This window comes from Gadus chalcogrammus, chromosome 3 (genome assembly GCF_026213295.1).
Source record: "Gadus chalcogrammus isolate NIFS_2021 chromosome 3, NIFS_Gcha_1.0, whole genome shotgun sequence".
NCBI classification, from domain to species: domain Eukaryota; kingdom Metazoa; phylum Chordata; class Actinopteri; order Gadiformes; family Gadidae; genus Gadus; species Gadus chalcogrammus.
Window position 1 is genome coordinate 17,796,825 of NC_079414.1, and position 24,718 is coordinate 17,821,542.

The 24,718-nt window shown below is 45.6% G+C and overlaps 2 protein-coding genes across 2 annotated transcripts; one reads left to right on the forward strand and one right to left on the reverse strand.

Moving 5' to 3' along the window:
- Positions 1-513: 513 nt before the first annotated feature.
- On the reverse strand, positions 514-12,506 carry gatb (glutamyl-tRNA(Gln) amidotransferase, subunit B). Its single transcript, XM_056586373.1, has 13 exons — positions 12,196-12,506; positions 11,866-12,019; positions 11,645-11,758; positions 8,517-8,715; positions 8,085-8,207; positions 7,737-7,850; positions 6,527-6,611; positions 6,111-6,155; positions 5,472-5,667; positions 4,730-4,863; positions 2,514-2,592; positions 1,808-1,942; positions 514-1,262 (listed from the first exon to the last, which is right to left on the reverse strand). The coding sequence occupies exons 1-13, from the start codon at positions 12,354-12,356 to the stop codon at positions 1,137-1,139; spliced, it is 1,665 nt and encodes a 554-aa protein (XP_056442348.1). The 5' UTR covers positions 12,357-12,506; the 3' UTR covers positions 514-1,136.
- dctpp1 (dCTP pyrophosphatase 1) lies at positions 12,486-13,506 on the forward strand. Its single transcript, XM_056586374.1, has one exon. The coding sequence runs from the start codon at positions 12,551-12,553 to the stop codon at positions 13,121-13,123; it is 573 nt and encodes a 190-aa protein (XP_056442349.1). The 5' UTR covers positions 12,486-12,550; the 3' UTR covers positions 13,124-13,506.
- The last annotated feature ends 11,212 nt before the right edge of the window (positions 13,507-24,718 follow it).

The window sequence follows — 24,718 nt, forward strand, 5'->3', positions numbered from 1 at the left end:
CAGGAAAAACTGGTATCGTTTAAATGGAAAAATACTTTTTCTGTATGTTTTTATCCAAAAGAAACTTGTTCAATTTGCAGTGCAGTCTTCAAAGATTTGGGCCTAATTAAAGCGTTGCATTTTTCTATTCGGCTGCATTCAGATTTTTGAGACACAAAGGCATGTCCTGTTTAATAAAAACCTCTTGTCAAATCACTGTGTTTGCCCTTTTATTCGCAATCATTCAACCATATTTTATATTTGCACTTCACGGTTTATTTGAAATCTTTCGAGAGCAGTTTCAGAAATCGTTTCAAGTACAAGGACAAATCCAGTAGCTGTCAGCTATGACTTCATGTCAACCCGAACGTATGTTCACCGACACAAAGATGATTTCTGAGTCACACACACATCAAAGGTTATAGGAAATGTAAAAAAACTAAGGTAATGCTAACTTTTGCTAACTTTAAGTCTAAAATAACCCCAGGGTTTAAAGAGCTATAAAACAACCATAGTCCCAGTGCAGTGCAGTGTTCCAGCCACCTGGGGGAGCCTATTGTCCACAAGCCCTGACATTCAGCCAGACAAGGTCAAGGGTTTGGAGGAGCAGCCCGGATTGTCATACCAAACCACCATGTCTGGCATACTGACTGGCACTTGCATACAGCACGGAATAAGATGGTGTGAAGCTTTTTTGATGCTTTTCATTCGCATTCACCATGAGGTAAAAGGAAGTTTGAATGTGGCATAAATGTTTCTGATAATAGTTAACAAAAAAAAAAACACAGCAGGTATAAGATATCAGAAAATGCGTTTATTGCTCAGACCACAAGCAGTATATACACAAAAATTACATAGCCTCTCTATTTACAGCAATCCCATAACGCAGATCACTTTTGAATACTCCGTACCCGTAAGCCCTTGTGAGAGAGTTAATACCGGGATGGAATAGAAAATAGGTACTTCTGCCTTATATAACCATGATTGTATACTTGATCTGTGACAGGGTAAGAGACAGACAGACAGACAGACAGACAGACAGACAGACAGACAGACAGACAGACAGACGGACAGAGAGACAGAGCCCACGACAGAGTGTGGTTTATCCCCCCATGGTGACGGTGACCTGATGGACTGGTGGGGAACACTGGTGGTGTTCAGGAAGTCTTCTCCTCCAGAAGGCTCCTCACTAGTACGGGGTCAGCCCTGCCTTTGGTCTCCTTCTGCACCAGACCCATCAGCCTGTTCAGGACCTTCTTGTTACCCTCCTGCAATGCCCGCACCTACACCGGAGAGGGAGAGAGGGAGAGAGGGAGAGAGACATTAGTATGCCAGAGTGAGAGAGAAACATTTGTGCGGCCATAAGGCAAACGCCCCCACACCTACCCTGACACCGAGACACTGAGATGGAGCTTTTCTCTCTCTCTCTCTGGCCATTAGTGCTCTGAGCAGTGACCCCAAACCGCCAGGCCAGCTGGCTCTATGACTCAAACAATCGCCCACCTCCAGGACAGAGGCAGCACACTGTATTTAAAGTTACACCAAGTTAAAGTTACCCTATTTTGCATGTATTGTTTTGTTTATACATCATATATTTTTCTTGCACATGAAGCTACTTTACATATTTTCTGCAATATGTTATACTATATGTGCGGTATAAATGTTTTATACGAGTTTGGCACACCAGCATTCCACTGCACAAACAATAACGAGCATGTGGTGAACAGCGTCCTTGATTCTGGGCGTGTCGTGTCGTTCAGTCTGGTCTCCTCATGGTGTGAATACTAATCCTCCCTCCACCCCCCTGGACGCTCCGAGGGGGTCTCACCAGGTCGGGGTGGGAGTCCAGCACCCTCTGGCAGACCCTCTGCAGGTCGCTGGAGTCACACACCAGCCCCAGGTCCTGCTCCCGCACGACCTCCGGAGCCCTCCTCCCTGGGTCCCTCCACATCTCCCCCAGGACCTACACACAGGGAAGGGTAGGGCGGGGGGGGTCTCAATCAACACTGAAGGGTACGGGGTGGGATGCTCCTCGATGTCTGTACTCCTGTAGAGCAAGAGGCTTAACCGCCCTACCTGCTCCTGAAGGATGTCACTGAAAGGCATGGCGTTGCTATGGAGAGAAGCCTCATTTAAATGACTGAATAAACTATATACATAGAACTGAAGCCCAGGCATGCCCGAACTATGTGAGGCTTCCTGAATAAATAAAGGTTAAATCACATGAATAACAATAATCTCCCAGAGAGAGACGTAGACAGAGAGACAGAGACAGAGTCACAGACAGAGACAGAGACAGAGACAGAGAGAGAGAGAGAGAGAGAGACAGAGACAGAGACAGAGACAGAGACAGAGACAGAGAGACAGAGACAGAGACAGAGACAGAGACAGAGACAGAGACAGAGACAGAGACAGAGACAGAGAGAGAGACAGAGAGAGAGACAGACAGAGTCACAGACATAGAGGGAGACAGAGAGAAAGACAGAGACGGAGCGAGAGACAGAGTCACCGACAGACGGAGACAGGCTAGCGACCTGCTTGGCGACGGTGGAGGAGATGTGTCCTGCTTCCTGGAGCTCCAGCAGCTCAGCCAGTGCCGACGGAGAGACCGGACTAAGATAAACGAAGAAAAGATGGAAAACAAAACGGTGAGTAAACAAAGGGATTTTTCGTGGATGAGGGAGATGGGAGAGACTTAGAATAGGAATAGGTGCAGAAGAGTGGAGAAATAGGTGTTAGGGATTTTGGAGATTACTATGCACACATACTACACCAAGCTCATTGGACCCGTCAATACATTTACCTGACTGGTCTGCACCTGTGTGTGTGTGTGTGTGTGTGTGTGTGTGTGTGTGTGTGTGTGTGTGTGTGCGTGTGCGTGTGTGTGTCTAACATAGGAAAACAAGAAAAAATAAATCAGTTTATTCCTCCCCCCATAGAGCTTGTAATGACTCAATGACTCAGAAGAAGCAACAACAATAAACATTATTCACGACACGCTTTCCCAGAGGCAGCGGCGGCCACGGACCGACCGCCGAGACACACCCGTGCTCCATCCCTGATGCCCCCCCCCCCCTCCCCCCACCCCGCTCTGCACGCCATTATGCGAGGCGGGGCTCAATAACTCACCAGTCTGTCACCACACAGCCCTGATGATTACTCCGTATCCAATTCAATACCGCAGCCATCCGCCCAAGTACAACCTGCCTGAGTGAACACCGCCCCTCCCGCAAGACATCCTCCCAAACCCACCCCCCCCCCCCCCTTCAGAAACAGAAAGTTTCCTTTCATTTACCACGGGGATGGCCGGGAACACTCCAGTGGCTTTGGAAGTACTTCTGCTCTTTCATCCGTCTGTAAATAGGCCGAGTCTCACAGCTTCCAGCAAGCACTCCTCCGAACTCCACTCAAGTCGGGTTCTCTCCGGCAAGTACCTCCAGAGTCTAGCGAGTGACGTTTTCCCCGTAAAGACATTTCAGGTGATTTAAAAAACCGGGACTCGGCGTTGGAAGTCAGCCCCATGATCCCGGGCTCCCTTATTTCCCGCCGGAAACTTCCCCTGGCATCGCCACTTCAGAAGTGCGGCGCCGTCGCCCGTCTACAGTCTCACTTCCTCTCCATCTGTCATGCTAATAGTCACGGTGGTGGGTGAGGGGGGGGGGGGGGGGGGGGGGGGGGGGTCCAGGTAGGGCCGGGTGTCGTGGTGGTCCATCACAACGTCCCTGACAGATAACCAGCCACTAGGAGGGGGGGGGGAAGTGAGGCGTTGGCGGTGGTTCTGACACCATAAACATTAGCACTGCTGTCTGGGGAGGATCTGAAGCGCAGACGAGATAGCTGCTGGCTAGACAGTGATAAGGGTGGGGAGGGGGAAGACGAGGCTCCTTAGACTTTATAGTCTAAGGAGCGTCGTCTCGTACCGCAGGGTTATGTAATAATGAGACTCCGAGCCCGGACCCCCGACATGGAAATATTTAGACTATCTGTAATTTCCTTTTATTCGAGGAAACATGTTTCACACTGGCAGGTTCTCGTAAGAAGATCCCACGAGCTCTTCGGAGCCAGACAAGGACCACCGCAGGGGGTCTCGGGGATGCTGCGTAGTATAGCTTATTGTTTCATGAGACAAGGCAGCCCTGTAATGAGGTTCATTCATGGACTGTGAGCTATGACTATGAACCGACAGCAGGGCGGTTCATGGAAACTCATAGACATCACAGTAGGGTCATGCCGGCCTGCGAACCTGGTGTACATCGGCAAACCTATCAACCCTCCGATTGTTCCTCTAAATGTGTTGTTTGTGACACAAAGCATGTACGCGCTCAGCGTAAATAAATAAATAAAACTTAAATCGAGTCTCGAGTGACTCAGTTCAGTTAGATTAATGGTTAGCGGTGCGAGCCCACTCATCATTGTTGAAGTGTTATGTTTGTCGCTCTGCGTTGTTAAAGGTTCCTGGGATTGACCTTTGTAAGCTCACACACATTTTTGAAAAGTGGATAAATGTCTGCTTTGGATGCATCATGTTATTTGTAACTGCTGAGCCCCTGACAGAGGCCTGGTATTTTATAATCTTCAAAATGGACAAAGGACCGATCAGGATTCTAGCCCACGAATATTAAATTAGTGGTTGCCACGGAGACAAATTACAGACTTTAATAACCAATTTCAGAAGTTTCAATTATTCCTCTTGGATTTGCCCTCATGAATTAAAGTTGTCACATTCCACATATGTATGCGCATGTCTCACCATTTGCTCACACTTAGGTTGTGGTGTTTGAGATGACCCAGCAGCTCATTTGTCACCCAGCCAATCAATTTCCTCGGCTCCTTCCTGGTCTCCTTGACAACCGCCTCAAAGTATTCCATCAGCCCATCCTCATTCTGCAACAGAGCAAATATCATCACTGGTTCCAATTTAAAACATGCCCTGACTAGCATCTAGAGAATGAAGCACCAGAAACCCATATCTTCACTCTCTTGTATGCGTTGAAGAATTTAAAGTTGGGGATAGGCCTGTATGAGCAACATTTGTGACCTCACAGGTTAATTGTCCAACCTGAAAATATATGAGCCAATGGAGGAGGTGGCGTGCTTACTTTAAACACATAATTAACCAATTATACATGGGATTAATCAAGTACATCTAACCATATGTTAATCAATAAGGAGAGTTATCAATAAAGTCCAGATTTACCTTTTTGGTGAAAAAATTATTACATGATCAATTAACGATTTTCACAAAATTATTTCTAATAATATGGTTTATTTTAATTGATTTTTTGGCACCTAGAATATATATATTCTATATATATAGGCTGCTGATAAAAAGAAGCGGATAGGCTTCTTTTTATCAGCAGCGGCTGAGATAAGCTCAGCAAGTGGTGTGGGTTGTTTTTTTTAATCAATGAAAAATCTAAAATCTAAAAGGCCACCACAATAAGCAATCGTGAGGTCCTGCGCCGGGGGGGCCGGGCGGGCCGGGGGCTCACCACCAGAGTGAAGCTGTGCTCAGGCAGGAGGCCGTAGGAGCGCACCAGCCGGGCCCTCTTGACGCTGGGCAGCTCGGGGAGACCTTCCCTCAGGCCCTCCAGCACCACCACCCCCTCAGCCCCCAGCAGGCCGGCTGGCACGGAGCCCCGGTCCTCGTACACCACCAGGGGGGGCAGGTTGGGCTCCGGCATGAACCTAGGTTGGGGGAGGAGGGTTAGTGGTGGCACTGTGGGCGGATAGGCTTCTTTTTATCAGCAGCGGCTGAGATAAGCTCAGCAAGTGGTGTGGGTTGGCGGCAGTGGGGGGCGGGGATGTTGTTGTTGACGCCGATACGCCTCTCCTGACACAGACTCCTTGTCACACATCACAGCCTCCCCTCTAATCGCTTGGTTCAGCGGGGGCCACCCCCCCTTTATTGCACGGACGGGGGTGCAGGCTACTCTCTGACAGGCACCCTTGGGCAGCGTGTGCTTATCTAGCCCATCTAAGAGCTGCCAGTCTGCCCCTCTGCTGCGATGCTCGCTTCTTTCGGGGGTGGGGGTTTGAGGTGGTGGAGTCATGGAAGCGCAAGCGTGCACGCATGCATGCACACCCGCACACATTCTGTGACACCTTAAACATCCCAGAACACTACTCACCGGTAGTCCTGGAGACCCTCCTTGTCCCTCATGGGAATGGTGTGGCTTGAGGAGGAAAACCACATGAGGCAGTTAGGGAGGAGCTGCCAACGTGAAGGGACACATTGGAGCCAGGTGGTGAAATCGGAACAAACAGATCATTTTGTGTGTCTTTGAGACACAAATAACGTTTGAGAGAAACATTCTTGATAGATGGACAGCGAAGCTCTAGCGGCGATTACAGCTGTACAACAAGCTACAAGTTTAGGAATAAAATTCATTCTATTTAATCTCGTTTATTTTGATGAGAGGGCTGTCACAGGGGCTGTCTCCCCCCAACCGTCTGTCTGTCATTCTGTCCGACTACTGTGGCCGTAGTCATCCAGGGCTAAACAGAACACAGAGCACAATATAGCCTGGAAGGCGAATCCTCTCACCCTGATTTGGAGTCATACGTTCGGGTCTCGTTCAGGACCGCCTCGCCTCTCCCAAGAGCCTCGATCTGTCGCTGGATCTCGTAGTCTGGGGGCAGTGAATGAAACTGGGAGTGAGCTACAAACACACACACACACACGCACGCCGACACATCTTAATAGATTACACCCCTGACATCTGCTGTACCGCCCGTGAAGTGAAGTGCCTTTGACGACGTGTAAGTTGATAGATGATCCTTTTGGCACGCTGACTTTTTTTAAATAGCACTTCAGCTGCAGCAACTGACTGAAGTCAACAGGTCGATCAAGTGATATGTTCATTGACGACTTCTTAATGTGCCCTCGGCACAGAAGTGCCCTAATGTTGTGTTTGAGGAGGGAAGTACCAAAACTCTGCTGAAAACACAAAAAGCTAATGTTTACACTGATGTGTGATTATCGGTGAACATCTGTTCCAAAGCTAACCGGCGGGGCTCAGTAATATGCATCTTAATGCCTCCTGGCCTGGGATAAACCCCATTCCCCCTCTCAGTCTTCCTCCCCTGGATGCAGGTAGGGAACAAGAATCGCTTTTCAAAGAGTTTCCTCTGAAGGATAAAGTGCAGGAGATGAGATAGAAGTTGTTTATAGACTTTTTCCCAGGGCATCGCCTGGGAGCTGCGGGTGCATCCACTGTTTGTGTGCTGCCGTCTCCTCACTTTATCTTGACAAGCAGTTTGACTGGGAGCACATGCATAATTACCCATACACGGAGCGATTGTTTCAGGGCAAACTGATTGCAAATGTCATCTTCAAGAAAAAGCTCTTTCTTTGTTTCTTTCTTTCACTATGTGTGTGTGTGTGTGTGTGTGTGTGTGTGTGTGTGTGTGTGTGTGTGTGTGTGTGTGTGTGTGTGTGTGTGTGTGTGTGTGTGTGTGTGTGTGTGTGTGTGTGTGTGTGTGTGTGTGTGTGTGCGGTTGTTTACGCACTTCTCCTGACGGTTCAGTGAGGCAGTGAGATTGGCTTCAGTCAGAGCAGCTTTCAGCACTCGCCTCCTCTCAACAACGTTCACTCCCACCCATTTCAGACACAATGCCCTAACCACACACAGCGCTCCGAGTGAGGCGCTGTCCTTGTTATCGTCCCTGAGAAGCCCAGCAGGGGGCTCTGATCGTTATCCCCCCCCCCCCCCGGGTTTTTAGCAGGTTTCTGACAAGCCCCCCATACGACTCACCGATAGCCCTGGACAGGAAGCGGGCGCTGTTGATGTTCTTCACCTCCGTCCGGACGCCCAGCTCTTCCCCGGGCCGGTGGACCGACACGTTGGCGTCCACTCTCAGTTGTCCCTCTGGGGGGGGGGGGGGGGGGGGGGTTGATACGGAGTAACAAGGGTGGTGGTTAGAGGAGCGGGGAAATAACCAGAGAAACAGGAGAAACATGCCAGGGTTTAGGAGGGAGACCAAGAGCCACAAGAGCGGCCAACAGGGCTGGGCTGAGGGCATCATCAGTGTTAGTGTCAGTGAAGGAGGGAGATGGGCCGAGGAAAGAACGGGGAGTGTCCGGCTTGGATGGGTTTCCCTACCTGACATGTTTCCTTGACAGGTGCCCAGAGCCTGCAGAACCAGCTGCAGCTCCCTGACGGCCGCGGCAGCCTGCTCTCCGCAGCTCATGTCTGGCTCCATCACCAGCTCCATCAGGCCTACACCTGGAACATCACAAAACCAGAGCCACGTTGACGCCACCTCTGCTCCTCATTTGAATAATCAAAACAAAACCATCCTCTTAAATCGCTTTTTAAACTGATTCCAGAACAATGGCCACCTACCCGAGCAAAATATTGCTATTTTGTTTGGGTAAAGCGACTCAAATAAAAAATGTTGATAAGCTTTCAGCTGTACGAAAATGCGATGAAACAACCTTGAAAATAAACCGTTTTAAACTTCATTGGATTAGGAAAAATAAATCAATATATCCCTCATAAAGATGACCCAAATGGAGTTTGGGTTGTGCTTACCTGCTCTGTTGAGGTCGATGAGGGTCTGGCTCCGCTGGTCGTCATGGAGACTCTTGCCGCTGTCCTGCTCCAGCTGGATCTGCTTGATACGGACAGTCCTGCTCTGGATCTGGTTCCTCTTCCTGCCGCCGAGGAGGCTGTAGGCCAGCTGGCCGTCCACCGCCACGGCCCGTCGCTGCTGGGTGATCTGGTAGCCCGCCTGTCGGGGAGGGCCAGGTTTTAGGAACACTCGAGCGCACCTCTGTAGCGAGGTTCGCACCAGGGCTCCAGGTGATGACACAGGGAGCGTCACACTGTTTACCAGTCAAGTATTTCACAATAGAGTTCATTGATAGAATGACGTTGCACGTTGCATCGAGCACTGGTGGTCCAAATCAATGTGAACTATTCTTCTGCCTATCCTACTCGAGATCGTGAAGTGAGTGAATCTGTATTTCTCTTGATGTTTTCCGGAGTTTTCCTTGATCATAGATCATTCGATTTTCCACCATCTATGTCCTTAAAAGCATTCATTAAAATCAAGAGGTACCCTCGTGTCAACCATGCCAAATAACAAACCAGACTTACGCTTGAGGGGGGCATTCATTCTTGACAATGTGCCAATAAGCAAACAATGTTCAAAAAAAATATGCGGTGAACCGTCTAATAGGGCAAAAACCTTCACGGTAAGCGAACCGCTGTGGAATAACAATAGAACAGGCTCACACAGCGACGCCGTCCCCGGCGGTGGCGGGGCAAGAGGGGCCATCAATTAAACAACCAGTCTCTGCCGAAGCCTTCGTTACTCGGTGGGCTGGGCCCTTGTCGTCTCACCCGGGTTTACGCAATCACAGAGGAGAGAGATACAGAGAGAGACAGAGAGAGAGAGAAACAGACAGACAGACAAAGGGAGCGAGGCAGACACACACACACACACACACACACACACACACACACACACACACACACACACACACACACACACACACACACACACACACACACACACACACACACACACACAGAACAAGAGAGATACAGAGAGAGAAAGAGGAAGAGAAAGGTCCAAAAGAGAGAATAAATATTTCATCTGCTCTGCTGCTTCGCTACCGAGAGAACTCCTGCTGCTGCTCATCCACCATCACTTTGGGCTCGTTACCGTGGAAACCGGCATCACACTAAGGCAAAGCATTATTAATACCTATTGGCATGCGGGAGGGGGGGGGAGGTTACCGAAGATGGAGCGACATGGAGGTAATTAGTGGGAGTGCGCGTGTGTGTGTGTGTGTGTGTGTGTGTGTGTGTGTGTGTGTGTGTGTGTGTGTGTGTGTGTGTGTGTGTGTGTGTGTGTGTGTGTGTGTGTGTGTGTGTGTGCGCGTGCGTATCGTCTGCACTCAACAAAGAGAATAAAATGTAAACTGTGTGTCTGACTTCTGTAAACAATGACACATCCCAAAGCAAGCTTTTGCCCTTCTGTTCCTTTGAAGATGCTTGTCTTTTTCAAAGAAAATTTTTACTGAAAGTCTTCAAGCATTTGCACACGCGTGTTGCATTGTGAAAGCAATCCAATACAATTAATTGAATTAAAATAAATGTCCCTGCCTGTGCAATCAGTTCCCTTGCTGATGGCTTCATGTTAAGCAATGCAATGAACATTAGCTAGATCCAGCCTAACCTATCCTCTTCCCAACCACACACTGTTGACGTTATGGGGACTAATGATCTCTAACACACTATCCTCGTCGCCGACGCCTTGACATTTGAAACCCATTATATAAAAAGGTGTCATACTTGTTTAGATAGACCCACGCACAAGGTTTCACTGTTGGACTGCCTGTGCATTCCCCTCATTACTCATGCTGTTCAGACCCATCACAAAAAAACTAAAATTTATTTCACTCATTAGGAAACATGCAAGCAACATCAAGGCTTATTTCAAGCCTTGATATTTTAAGGAACTTGTGATTATTTATTTGTGCCGGTGATTCATTTGTGTGGCGTGATCAGAGGACCATATTAAATATGAACTGATGATACTGTTACTGATAAATATCACAGATGTGCCCAGGCTTTATTTAATGAGCGAATAAAGCTGTAATTTGTTGTGTGACTCATCAAAAACACCTCAAGTAAACTTTTCATTTGAAACCTTTACAGTCAAATGTATGCTAGTGCTGGCTAAGTTTTTGTTTGCTGCTGGCTAATCATACCCTCACAGCTTATTCGACAACAGACAACATGATTGGTCAAAACAAATCAAGTTATTAAGCAATATATCTGAAATTTCTTCCTGACATTGCTTCAGGTTTGAATGCTGAAGACTACGAATGTATGAATGTGCAATACAATCGGTGGGACTGGCAATGGTCTTGAGGAAACCGTTTCCCATATAACCATGATAGATTACTTAATATTAGAATGCTGAAAGGACAAGAAACCAATGTTATGTCACTATGATCATATGTTCCAAATCTATGACAACCTTGGCAAAATTTGATATTCTTTTATATATTTAAGATTTATTTGATAATCTGTGACCCCTACCATGACATTGTGACCAGCCAGGACGACAATTAATTTTCCCATAAATTATTAGAATATCTAGAAAAGCGATAAACCCATTTCCTTTTTCAGTAATTGTTTGTGACTCATAACATCAACTTGACAAACATTCTTCTTTTTTACTATGAGAGTGGAATATTCTTTGTATTACTTTCCAAGGGCACGGTAAAATACAATCATAGAGGAAATTATACTTTTTTTAGTATATTGCTGTATATAAGAAAAAGTAGCGTGTACCAAATGAAGGAAATGTTACGCCTAAATCATACTATTGCAATTAAATGGAATGTTTGCAAGAAGATTTACTCGTCCCATTTGAGAAATATTTAAGGCTTCGGCAAATAACAAAGTACGCAATTATATGCATGAAAAGGGACATTTTTACTGTTTCAGAAATCATGGGTTATTGGCCAGGGATAGATGCATTAAACATGTGAAGAAAATAGGGAGGAAGACAAATCAAAACTTAGCATAATATGCATGGCCCAATTGGCTGCATTTTCCTTCCCACCCGCACTTTGGATTCATCTGTATGTAAAAGTTTTAACACAGAAGACAGAAAATCAGAACATAAAGTTTCCACTCACCGGGAGGTCTGCATAGAAGTAGTGCTTCCTGTCAAAGAATGATTTCTTGTTGATGGTGCAGTTGAGCGCCAGGGCTGTCATTACTGCTGCTTCGACGCATCGTCTGTTAAGCACCTAGGAGTACAAATGGACATTATGTATTAATTACTTTATAATGACTACAGCAATGAAAGAGTATACATGAAAAGGGAATCCATTGATTGTGTATGTCAAATAATTACTGGCAGTGTCCCCGGCAAGGATGCGTCAAAGAATGACACCAGGGAATTTGGCGGTGCAGAGAAGCCGACTTTAGACCCAGAGAAGAGTTTCGTGTTGGACTGAATCTGCGCATGGATTTCCAGCCCAACTACACCGACCAGCTCATGAGGACGACTACGGCAAAGACAGGCAAGTACATATTCCAGCATTGAGAATGTCTGTTAAAGGCTATTCGCTATAATATTCTGAAACCAATAAAAGCTCATGCATATAGTGTATAGCCTCCATTCATAACACATAATCACTTATGATCCTGAAAAGGACCAGAAGTCATACGCTACATTACCTACCTCTTTTTTTGTGGATCGGCTTGGCTAGAGCATCGTGAAACAGACGTGCTAATCTTCTTAGTAACACATTGTCTGTGTATATTGCAAGCCTTATGATAAAATAAAGAGCTTTGTTTATTGACATACAGCAGGGGAGTTACTAGGACAGTGCAGGCGGCCATGCTGTCTGCATTTTTGGCAGATGGTAGGGAGTTGGGAGCTGTAGTTCTTGGGCAAGGTCGTAGTAGCCCAGCTACGATTGAACAGAGCGTTTTCGAAAATAAACTACAAATTCATGCATAAAAAAACGTCCAATGCACATCCTGTTTCCGGGGTTTACATCATTTCCGGGTTGTAACTGGCGGGAGTATTTCGCATGGTACTGTTGGTGCTGCGTCTACAGCTCTTGTATCGTTCGTATTTGACATCCTTAACTATACCGAAAATGGCAACAAATGGAGATGCAGTTAACGGACATAATGACGACTTGTCAACCTTGTCAAATGGAGTAGCGTTAATCGATCGTCTCCGAATCCGTCCCACGCTGACGAATGGAGCAGGAGGAGACGAGAAGTTCACCTTCAGTAAGGAGCCCACGTTGGAAGAAGTTCGCCGACTGCAAGCTGAGTTCACAGATGAGCGGGATTGGAACCAGTTTCATCAACCCCGAAACCTGCTGCTGGCCCTGGTTGGAGAGGTGGGAGAGGTGTCCGAGCTCTTCCAGTGGCGAGGGGAGGTCGCCGAGGGCTTGCCCGGTTGGACCGACTCTGAGCGGGAGCATCTCGGCCAGGAACTCAGTGATGTTTTGATCTATCTGGTCGAATTGGCGGAGAAATGCCACGTCGACTTGCCACAAGCTGTCCTCCGAAAGATGGCCCTGAACAGACTGAAATACCCAGCGAGCAAAGTGCAGGGGTCCTCTAAAAAATACACCGAATATACGGACTGATATGGACGTTTGTCTCGGTTCTTACTGACTGCTGGTCAATTTTATTTTCAGTTTCTGAGCTGCTATTAGTTGTTTCGCATTGCATGTTACTTTAAGTGAGGTCTTTCTAACGGAATTTTTTTATTCATCAAATTTATATATTATTGACTTTTATCTGCAGATCGTGTTGTGATCCAATCTATATTGAGGCATCTTTATCCATGATCATTTGTAAAGTGGTGTTCATCATGGCTACATCTAAAGTGATGCAGAGTTTGGGCATGTTTGCTGTGTTCATTGTTTTCTTTTCTTTTTGGCTAACATCGTGTATGCTGTTCTGATTTTACCTAACACTGATGGTTTTCAAAGTAAAAGTATCTGACTGTTCAATGCTTGTGTGCAGTCTGTGATAGTGGTGTATGGTGATTTTTACCAATTGGAGAGAAAAAAAGGTTAAAGTTGTTAATGTTAACTGTAGGTCGTGCTTTACACGTCCTAGTCATCAGATGTCTTGATCTAACAAACTAGGATTATCAACATTGTAACAAATAACAACCCAGCAACAGCTTGTTATTTTAGAGCCAATCACCAAGATGGCTTCCCTCCCTGGCACGCTATTGGCTGGTTTAACACAGGGACGACAGGGAAGCGACGGTAAGCAGCCAATTGTGTACAGAGTCAGTTCAGAGTGATAGAGATAACATTCGCTCTCTATGGCTCTGAGAGTCAGGTGAACTAGGCCCGTTTATCACGCTTCTTGTGCTGAAGAAAATGACAGCAGCCTCCTCAGACCAACGAGCAATCTATGATTTGATCTTGGTCTGGCAATAGCCAGTCTACCTCTATGCATGATCCACCCAAAATCTCTTTTGCATGGATTTTGCAACTAAAATGGAAATATTGTATGTCAGCGGCTGCTGGTGCTTTGGTGCTCCATCTTATCAGCAAGGGATTTGGACCACAAGAACTATTTATAATTCTCAGGCTGTGCTATAAAACCAACAATTACCACTCTTAAAGGTGACTGATTATACAACCGGTAGTGAGTGTGAATAGCCGTTACAAGCACTTTTGAAAATCTGTCTCTTCAGACAACACTAGTAGGTGTGTCCACCTAGATGTGTGCTGGATAGATCCAATAGCATCCCGCTGCACACCACAGTGCCCGGAGCCGGGTACTGTTGTGTGGCAGGTCGTGCAAGATACATAATATATAGATATAGATAGATTTCCAACGTATACTACCATTACATCAAACAGCTTCTCCATCACACAGCTCGATGTATTGCTTATCAATAGTATCTTTATCTATACAGACATTAGTACATTGATAGACTCACAGGGAAAAACACCGACCTGCCACACCACAGTGCTGTTGCCACAACACAGGTCCCTGCTCCGGGGCTGCAGCTGGATGCCACTCGTTAGATCAGTCTACCAGCTCACTCTCTGGACTCTAGCAAACGTTGCTCATTTATCCGTCATACATATGGTGGACACGCCCACTTGTGATGTCAGAAGAGGCGGTTTTTCAAAACTGCTTGTGACAGCTAATCACACTCACACCTGGTAGTATATGTCACCTTTCAAGGTCTTGTTTGTATTCACTCAATAGATCTCATGAATTTGCCACTTTCTCCCAAAAGCAAAGTGTTTATTGTTAAACTATCACAGCAGGCCAGCTTCCAACAGAGAATTTGTGTGTGAAGGGAAGGCTGTTTGGTACAGAAACCACCCGATGCACGTCGCCAAATTGAAAGTTAAACCTCCAAGCACTGTGGGCAGGCATGGATTAAAAAAAAAAAAGTCCTCCATAATCACAGAAGCGTTATTCCAATCCCATCCTTCATTCCTATTGCTTTATCATTTCTGCAGTTAATGGTCTCTAGTCAACTCTGAAGCAGAAATACAACCCAATTAAAGGAAGTTCTTTGTACTAAAAAGATTAATATTTCACTAATCTGACCCATGTCCCTTAGCATTGCAGCCTTTCTCTTTGAGGCCCAACTCACTTTAATCAACAGTTCCCAGCGAAAATAATATACTCTATTCTGCTTGCCATGACGGCAAACCAGAGACAGGATTATTAATACTCATGGCAATATGTTGTATTGTTTGAATTTGTATTCCAACAATGTATTCTTTGCGTATTACTATGTATCGATATGTAGAAACGTGGTGACATCCAGAGGTCAGATGACGCACCAAAAATAATCAGCCATTGCAGAATCAGCCATTTCCGATTAAAGTGTAGGTGTTTTAGGCATCGGGTATTGAAAATGTTTCTATTTCTTATGCACGCACGTCTTGGTTTCCTCAGCCAGACAGCAGTGGGAGCAGCAGACTTTACACAAAGCAACAAATCACAGTGTGTTCATATATATGTGTGCAGTGCACATGGTATGTGTGTACTGTTGTCATTCAGGGTTTTCAGAATTCTGTACACTGACTAATGGAATAATTTCCTTCCATTCATGTGTGCCACCCCCACACATCTTTTCATTTCCATTGGTATAATGCAAGGCATTTGACAAGTTGTCTTCACTGGTAACCCTGGATCCAAACAGGTAGGCACTGTAAGTCATTCAGTGTGTGTGATGCAGACTTCTCATTCGTCATTGCTGGCCTTCACAGGTTTCTCCTTGCTTGCGGACTTCTGTTAATGACAAAGCCTCTATTTATTTATTTATTTGGCTTGTTTGTGTTTGTTTCTTTCAGAAATCCCACATTCACATTGGAAAAACATTGCAATGTGTAGTTCAAACAGATCATTCATGTGCCTCGCATTATAACTTGTGGGAATACAGTTCGGTTGAAAGTTAATAAAACAGTTTGCAGATTGAAATATCAGCATCCAAAAGCCAAAGGCACCAACAAATGCGTTGATCTAATATAAATATGAATAAAATCTACCTGATAGAAGCCTAAATCTGCTACACAGAAAATGTTAAATAAGTCCACAACCTATTTAAAACTACAGCGAAACATCTGAAAACCATCTGACACATTTGGGTCGATAGCTAGGAGTGATGTACCAAAGTTGTATCCACGTGTAGCAGAGATAAAGGTCCTACACGGTGGCTCCGAGCAAGCTGGCAGCCCCAGAGCTAATATAGGACAGACCGGGAGAGCAACAAGCGTCTGTTTGAAAGTGTTTCGACTTAGTCAAAAGAGACTCATAAACATAAAAGAGAATCTCATTTGCCTCATTGGCGCGCGATGCCGCTAGGAGTATACATAGCCTACAATTCTTCAACTCAAGAAAGACAAACAACAACTTGAGTTTGAATTGTATGCAAAACCTTTGAGTGCACAGAATATATGACTGCAAAAACGATGCACTTCAGGAGAAAACATGTTGCCACAGTGGTGCTTTTGTGAGCAATTGGAGCCGGCTCAGACCATTGCTTTCTGTATTCCAGAGCAATAGTAGCCTATCAATTGAGTCCTGAATCCTAGCAAGGCTCCATCCCAGAGTGCCTCAGTCCACTGCTCCTCCAGGGCCCGTGGTAGAGAGGTGATGGACAATATGCGGTTGCGTCCTAAATCATTCGTCGGGACTGGTCAAACAAGCTTTGCATTGTGGGGCTGAAATTGGATTTTAGCTGGCCAGCAATGGCAAGGTCTGAGCCAGCCTCCTTGCTCTGTCCAGTTCAATTTGGTTCTCTACCTTCTGAATGAGTCATCATGCATTGTGGAAACGATTGTGTGTGTGTGTGTGTGTGTGTGTGTGTGTGTGTGTGTGTGTGTGTGTGTGTGTGTGTGTGTGTGTGTGTGTGTGTGTGTGTGTGTGTGTGTGTGTGTGTGTGTGTGTGTGTGTGTTGTTTCTATGGAATATATCTGTTGTCATTTAAATAGAAAGCAGAAGGCTTTGAAGTCCACCTCTTCTGAGTCGGTCTATATATATATTCTCTTTGAATTTCCTTACCTCTGCCTAGAGCACGACTGAAGAGCAGACAAAGTCATTCTTCACATTTCCTTCCGTGGTTGTGATTGGTGTGAGTTGCATTCTTCCAGCCTGGAAGAATTCATGCATGAATCAGCTATCAAGCACAGAACATTACAGGCCTGTGCTATACATGGCTTAAAATACATTATGTAGGTATGACTATGTAGGTATGTTCTCTTTCCAAGAACCAAAGACACAAGCCGTACAAGTCAAGACAAGATTATCAGTATAAAAAAGGTGGTAGTTGCTATGTAGGTCTGTTGCTACGGAGACGCTCGTTCTGTGGCGTACTGAGTGAACGGACGGCTGCGTGTTCTCGCCACAGGGGGGAGCCCTGTTGCTCCGTATCCTCTGTTTTCTTATGGCTCCTGGTAGGACCGCATAAAAAAAAAGATAATTGACACTATGGCCTCATTATGAAGCGAGGGGAAAAAGCGAAGGTGTCTTGTTTTCATGGCGTACAACAGGTTCATGAGAAGGTCACGTTATAAAAGTTTGCCCATTGAAACACACTCAGTCAGTCTGGTGACTCATTCTTTTATATATTCTTTCACTTTATTCCTCAGCCGTTTTCGTACAGGTCTAAAAGTAATCAAGAGGCGATAAAAAAAATACATTTTAAGCAGCTCAGAAAGTAAAACTGATTGGTTGAATTGTATTCAGTGAGCTTTTTATTGGACCTTGAACATCACCTCCATTTGTAACGTAACAAGAGCAGTAGGTGCGGTGTGTTTTTACTGTAGGAGTTATGAGGGCCGATTACTCACTGTGTGGATGTGCAGGAGAAGGGTGATATTTCATCTGGCCAGTCCTCTGAAGGCAGTACACCCTCTACATTTTTCTCGCTTTGTTTTTTGCTGATAATGCAGAACCGTTACCACAGACACCAGAAAGTGCTAAAACATAAACGATATCCACATGTAAAAACCAACATGATAATTCTAATGGTGGAAGAAGAAATAATGTTACTTAACATGTTTTTCGAAAATGTAAACCAAAACACCATGTTACAATTCTACTTTAAGGGATGAAACCCAGCAACCACATTTATAAACACACAAACAAACTCATTCCAATGTGTCTAACCTAGCCAATGCAATGTTATTCAAAAGTAAACTGAGCCAAATTTCATTCCACAAAAGGACAGTATGTATAGGGACTCACGCCGCCATAAACCATGATTTGTTTACGTCCGCCTCGGACAAAGCTGATCCAATTGGTACACAAAAGAAGGATTGAATTGGTACACAAAAGAAGGATTGTTGAGTTGTGCCCTGTCTAAATCACTGCCTCAGTCATGTCAGACCAAAGAAATGCTCAGCAAGAGCCCACCACCAGGCGACAGGAGAAGAGTGCAGGAGCGGGCAGTGGTGCTGGACCCCCCGCAGAACAGGGAAACAACAGGCAGCCAAGAGAGACCAAAAGAGACCAACAGAGTTTGACAAGATGACCAGTAGCTTGAGAAAGCAAGCCGACGGGCTGCATATGGAGAGGCCATGCCTCCCTGAACACCTGCAGCATGGCGGGGGGGAGACAGGCCAGGGGAGTCATGGAAACATGTGTCCGTGCGTGCGGCGAACCAGGGAACCCAAAAGTCCCTGGGGTAATCCCCACAATCACATCCCTGAATGCAGTAGGTTCTCAAACCCTTTATCGATGGGCTGTTGGCTCCCACATTAGCACACTCTGTGTGTGTGTGTGTGTGTGTGTGTGTGTGTGTGTGTGTGTGTGTGTGTGTGTGTGTGTGTGTGTGTGTGTGTGTGTGTGTGTGTGTGTGTGTGTGTGTGTGTGTGTGTGTGTGTGTGTGTGTGTGTGTGTGTGTAAAATGAAATGTAATGAAACATCTGACCCCTTGAAACTGTACTTTTGGTTTCTCGTAAACCCATGACGGTTTGGCACTTTGTGTGTGTGACAAAAAAAAGAAGTAAATCAAAAAAAGACACTGCAAGTTTCACGCTAGGGGAGGCCTTTCGCCCATGGCCGAGCTGGTCATTAACCCATGCCACGGGTGCCTTTGAATCGCCGTTCGCAACAGCTGTGGGCTGGCTCTCGGCCTGTGACTGCAGCTCCCGGTGGGCCCTCAGTGCGCGGTGTCCAGAATACAGATAAGCCCTGCGTAAATCCACTGGCAGCCCCCCCATTGGTTCCGTTGTGGTAATTTGTGCTTCCCTGTTGTCAAAGGCACGCAAGAGAGGAGACGGATCCACAGCTGCTAAGGGGCGGGTCTGTTGTTTCGCCCCCTCCGACTTGTTCTGGTTCATTCAATTGTTCGGTTGAACTGAACCTCCCTCTGCCATCCCAAGGCGTTGATGATGTTTTCGTCCTGAGGAGATGTCTCATTTGGGCCTATAATGGTGGCCATTGGCTTTGTGCCTGAGTCGCAGCAATAGCTCAGATGCCCCCCCCCTCACTAACTTGATATGGAACCTTTAGGAAACGTTTAGAGTGGCTGTGCTCGAATGCAGCATAACTTACAACAATGAGATGGGATTTCCAATAACAACATTCCCTTTTGGGTAATAGAGAAATTCAGTTGAATAACTCAAACCATAAAGCCAATCTCAAGTGGCAAGATGCCGTTTTATCTAAATTTTACTCGTGGAGATGAAATTAACACTAGTTGAGTTGTTTATGAGGATCTAAAGCTGGTAGACATTATGCTAAACCCTTTTTAACAAAGACTGTCGTTCTGAAATTGCTGAAAACTATCGCCGTCTCAGTTTGAACATGGCAGCTCATAGACGATGATTCGGTTAGGATGCACTGTAGCATATATAGCGCTAACATGTTATTGTATTCTTGTATATTGAAGGTGAAAGACACAATTGTGTGTCCAGGGATGACTACCATGGTTAATGCACTTTCATTTATTTGCTAGCCGCTCATGGCACGTACTCACGTATACTTACTGACTCACTTGAAATAATTGATTAGATACATTTAGAATTTATAATGGTACGTATAATTTATAACATTGATGTGATGCTGAACAAGGGGCCATGTACAAAATACTCCATCAACTTCCAACCTTGAAGTTGATGAAGTAAGAAATTTAGTTCTTACTAAATTAGAAATACATTGTGAGGGTGCGATTACATGTAGATAACCCTGCAAATTGACACTGCACAATGCACCTTTTCCACACAATTTAATGCACATGACATTTGGAAGTATTGAGAGCAGAACCCAGGACTGGATTTCCTGTGTATTCAAGCCAAAACACTCCGAATATGTCACTACACTTTTGACCTAATTTGCATTTATTGTGTGAATGTTTGCCCGGCTTAATTTCATGGTTGCTTTGCATCGGCCCCCTTTTCTCTTTACAGAAGATCCACATTAGCTAAAGCTTCAAGGCTGTTTTCTGTTCTCTATCTTTCATTTATTCATTACAGGGCCTGCTGGCTTGTTAGTGATTTAATCTGTGAAAAATTAATCTCTGATGAATGCAATATCAGCTATGCCTTTTAAAGAGATGTTTTTCTTGTCTTTCCGGTCGTCATTGTGTGTCCAAAAAGGATGTTTCCAATCATCTTTGTCGCGTAAAGACAAACCAACATCTGTGCATTAACGCACACAAGCACAAGCACACATACACATACCACCACAACAGCCACATACATAATACATAAACACACAAACCACAATACAAACACACATCAAGACACACATACACACAGAAACACACACATAAACAACAACAACACACATGCAGAATGTTGGCCAATCAATTCTATATAGGGGGGGATCAGCCCTTCTTCATTAGTAGCACAAATCACCACCTACAATAAACTGGCGCTCCGCCTTGACCTGCCCGTCCCCAACAAACCCCCCTCGCTCTGCAGCCAATGCCAGCCCTCCCAGTAGGTTTGGAGAGACCTCTATCGAGCTCTGGTGTCCATACGCCCAGCCCTGGCAACAACAGAGACCCTGGCCCCTGGGACGGCCGCTCTAGGAATATGTGTGTGTGTGTTTTTGTTTGTGTTTGTGTTTGTGTGTGTGTGTGTGTGTGTGTGTGTGTGTGTGTGTGTTTTTGTCTGTGTGTGTGTGTGTGTGTGCGTGTCTGTGTTTGTGCGTGTGTGTGTGTGTGTGTGTGTGTGTGTGTGGGAGAAGGCTGATTAGATGTTTAATTATTACCGTTCAGTCTAGGAGGTTCTCTTGTCCCAGCTCAGGGAGCAAGTTTATTGGAGGAAACCACTAAGGAACGGAGGAAGGGGAGGGGGATCTAAGATGGAGTGAGGCGAGGAGATAACCAGAGGACAAGAGAAGAGAGGTGAAATATGCGCTATGTGCTGGCAGGCCCGGCTCGCGGCGGCAAAGAGGAGGGGCCTTGTCGCCCCCTATTCAGGGTGTGTGCCAACGAGTGGTCGGTTCCCACAACCCCGCATATAGACACAGATATAGGGGCACCACCGTGCCAAAACAAGAGGGGGTCGCTGGGTGGGTGAAGGGGGGTGGGGTCCTTTCTCTACCCAGATGGAAAATGTGTTCAAGAGCAGGAGTGCCTCTCATTCGTTCGTTTACGTCTACTCTCACTCCACTCCTACTCTCTTGATTTGTTCTGTACGCCTCTCTCACTCTATCTCCCTCGCGCTCTCACTTGCCAACTCTTGTTGGATTCTCTCTATGGCTGTCCGTCCAAAACCTATTGAAGCGATGCTTTTCATAGAAAGAAAAAAGGTTGCTTCCTACAAACACTTTGCCATTCATGCAGTGCAGGGGGCATGGCAACACTACATGAATTAGATGGTAGCTATTGACCATTGCTTGAGCAGCGGCGTGTCCAGGCACACCGTGTTTTGGCACTATCAGTTCATTTTAGAGGATATTCCACGCTGTTAGGCCCTCTTCAAAAACATGTCATTTCTAGTTTATTCATTTCCCCCAGTTCATGAGATATCGTTGATTCTCACACAGTGTGACTGTAAAAGATGAGCTATGCTATGCTACACTGACCTTTGGGTGTCACTTGGCATTAACTATAATCGTACCGTAAACTGATCGTGTAGAACTCGCTTTTTCTCCGTCTTCGAAAGTAAATGATGGAAATGCATTTTGATTGCTTCTCTAAATGGCTGTTGATATCAGCGATCAAGAGTCATAGCCATAGTGTAGTCAAACATGACATGGCCAATTCACAAAAAGCTTTGTGGGTTCCAACACCCACTGGCATTGCATTTGTTTTGTTTCGTTTTCAGTGTAAAATAAATTTGTTTTATTTCGCTGTAATTAAAGTCAGAGTTTAATGGTATCGAGATGCAGACATAAGTATACACACACACACACACACACACACACACACACACACACACACACACACACACACACACACACACACACACACACACACACACACACACACACACACACACACACACACACACACACACACACACACACACACACACAGACGCAAAGACAACCTGTGAACTTTAAATTTGTTATTCATATCCAATAAGCTCTGAAGCTGTGAAACACAAATTGCTTAGCGACAGAAAAGTGTTTGCAAAAAATCATCTTTAACCTGAATATCTTATTATGAATATGATAATGAAATGGGAAAACACAACAAACAATAAGATATTGGATTTACTTTTATTTGTTCACCTTGGCATTAATGTGCAGCCGTGTAAAATAAAAGAATGAGCTATTTGTTTAAAAAATGGCCATTAAGGAGAACAGTTGCAAACAATAAAAAAAAGCTGAAATAAGCGGTTTCAAAAAGACATCTGGTGGATGAAATAGGGAAATCAGCCGTGGAGACGAGGTTAACAATATTTAGTGGATACATTTATCCAAAGCAACATACAGTGAATATAGATAGCCTTCAGGTCACCAAGAGCAGGTTGGGTTAGGGAATCTTGATAGAGGAGGTCAGGCTGTAGATATTTGGGACTGAACGCAATAGCTTTCGGCTGGGACAATCCTGCCATAGAAAGGATGAACATAGAGCATGAAGATTCCTGTCCCCCCCACTCCCCAACCCATCAATGTTTCAACCTGGAACACAGTCATAATTCAGTGCTAACATGTTGTGTTATGCTAGCCCCCGCGGTCAGGTATCCACCTCCTGTTCTCTGACCTACCTCTGACCTGTCATCCCGTTCTCGGTCACGTTCTGTCCTCCCGTGCTCTGACCTACCTCTGACCTATCGTCCCGTTCTCTGTCACGTTCTGTCCTCCCGTTCTGTGAGCTGATTAAATAAATCTCAAAGGCCTCGAGGGGATGTTATTTATGACCCAGAACAGCCTTTCTATAATTTCATACACAGATGCCATCAGGGTTAAGGAATAAGACACTAAAGCCACACAGGTTCGAAGTGACCTTTGATACCATCTGCTGAACAGCTAATCCGGTTTAAGATAAAAAAGGGCTGGCTAAATTTGCTGTGTATCTGAGCCATATCAGAATATATAGGGTTCAGGCTGGCCAAATCATTAAGTCCAAAGAACTAGAAGAGTGGAGAGAGTTAGTCATTTGGAAAGAATACATTCATATTTAATAACTGGTTTCTTCTTAGATACTGTCCTTAGATACTATTTTTAACCTTATGCTGGACATATCTTTAATGAAACTACATTCTAGCTGCACTCATCTATATGTGGATAAAACCCAATAGTTCATAGTCTCTTTGCAAGGACTCTGTACTTCTGAACCTTCATGTTTTTGGCTGTACCAGTGAGTTAACTGTCATGAGTTCAGAGGATTTGGCACGTAGTAGGTGTGTTTGAGGTGTGAAGCGTGAATTAATAGATTTATATTTGGAGGTTATTACCGTCCACAGTCATGCTGAAATTAAACTACTTACACATGGGTGGCAGATAATCCATGTTTACACATTTTTTGGGAAAAGTTGTCTTTGGTAAAAAAAAACTTTAATCCGCCTAGACAAGTCCTTAAAATGCTAATCTCCAAATTTGTGGGTGTGTTTTTGCATCTTATGTATTTTTGTGTATGCCTCTGCGTCTTGATGTGGTGTGTGTTTGCAGCGCATGTGCGCCTCTGCGCCCATACGCGTTCATGTGTGTGCGTCTGTTTGTGCGTCCGGGTGTGACAGCGTGTTAAATCGATGTTCTCTGTGCCAATACCACATTTCCAATTCATGTGTTGCCGCGCTCTCGGCATCACCTGTCACCTGTCTGTCTCACGGGCGATTAACGGCAGCTGGCTCCCCTGGTAACGAGGCCGCACCCCCCCCCCCCCCCCCCCCCCCGCCCCCATATCTACAGTGCGGCAGAACTCCCAAGTGGTCCCTGATGGAGTGACGGCTACAGTTTGACCCCGGGGTCAATCACTCCCAGAGATTAGAGTCGTGATCAGAAGCTGTCTGCCGCCATTACGGGGCCCAGCGGCCGCGGCCTCTCCTGTTTCAGAAAGAGGGCACGGTCCTCGCGCCACGCTCCGAAGTAATTTCTGCAGGTTCAATCTCTCACTGATTGTTGTTGCTGGTGCTTGTTTACTCGTGGCCTCCGCAGACTCCCATGTCTCTCCCATGTCTTTCTCGCTCTCTCTCGCTCTCTCCATCTTTCCTATGTGGCTCACGTCCTTCCTAACCAATTTTTCTTGCTGCAAAACACCAATTAGCATAGCATCAAACTAGGGCCTGAACACAGTTACCACAATGTGGAATTGGGGGCAGCTGCTGATTCAAAAGCAAGCATATGGT

What these genes read in the sequence shown, in the direction of transcription:
- dctpp1 (XM_056586374.1), top strand. Translation starts at nt 12,551, where the DNA reads ATGGTACTGTTGGTGCTGCGTCTACAGCTCTTGTATCGTTCGTATTTG.
- gatb (XM_056586373.1), bottom strand. Translation starts at nt 12,356, where the DNA reads ATGGCCGCCTGCACTGTCCTAGTAACTCCCCTGCTGTATGTCAATAAA. An exon ending in GCCGATCCACAAAAAAAGAG is followed by an intron (nt 12,020 to 12,195) that starts GTAGGTAATGTA and finishes TCTTTGCCGTAG; the next exon opens with TCGTCCTCATGAGCTGGTCG. An exon ending in CTGTCAAGGAAACATGTCAG is followed by an intron (nt 7,851 to 8,084) that starts GTAGGGAAACCC and finishes CCCCCCCCCCAG; the next exon opens with AGGGACAACTGAGAGTGGAC.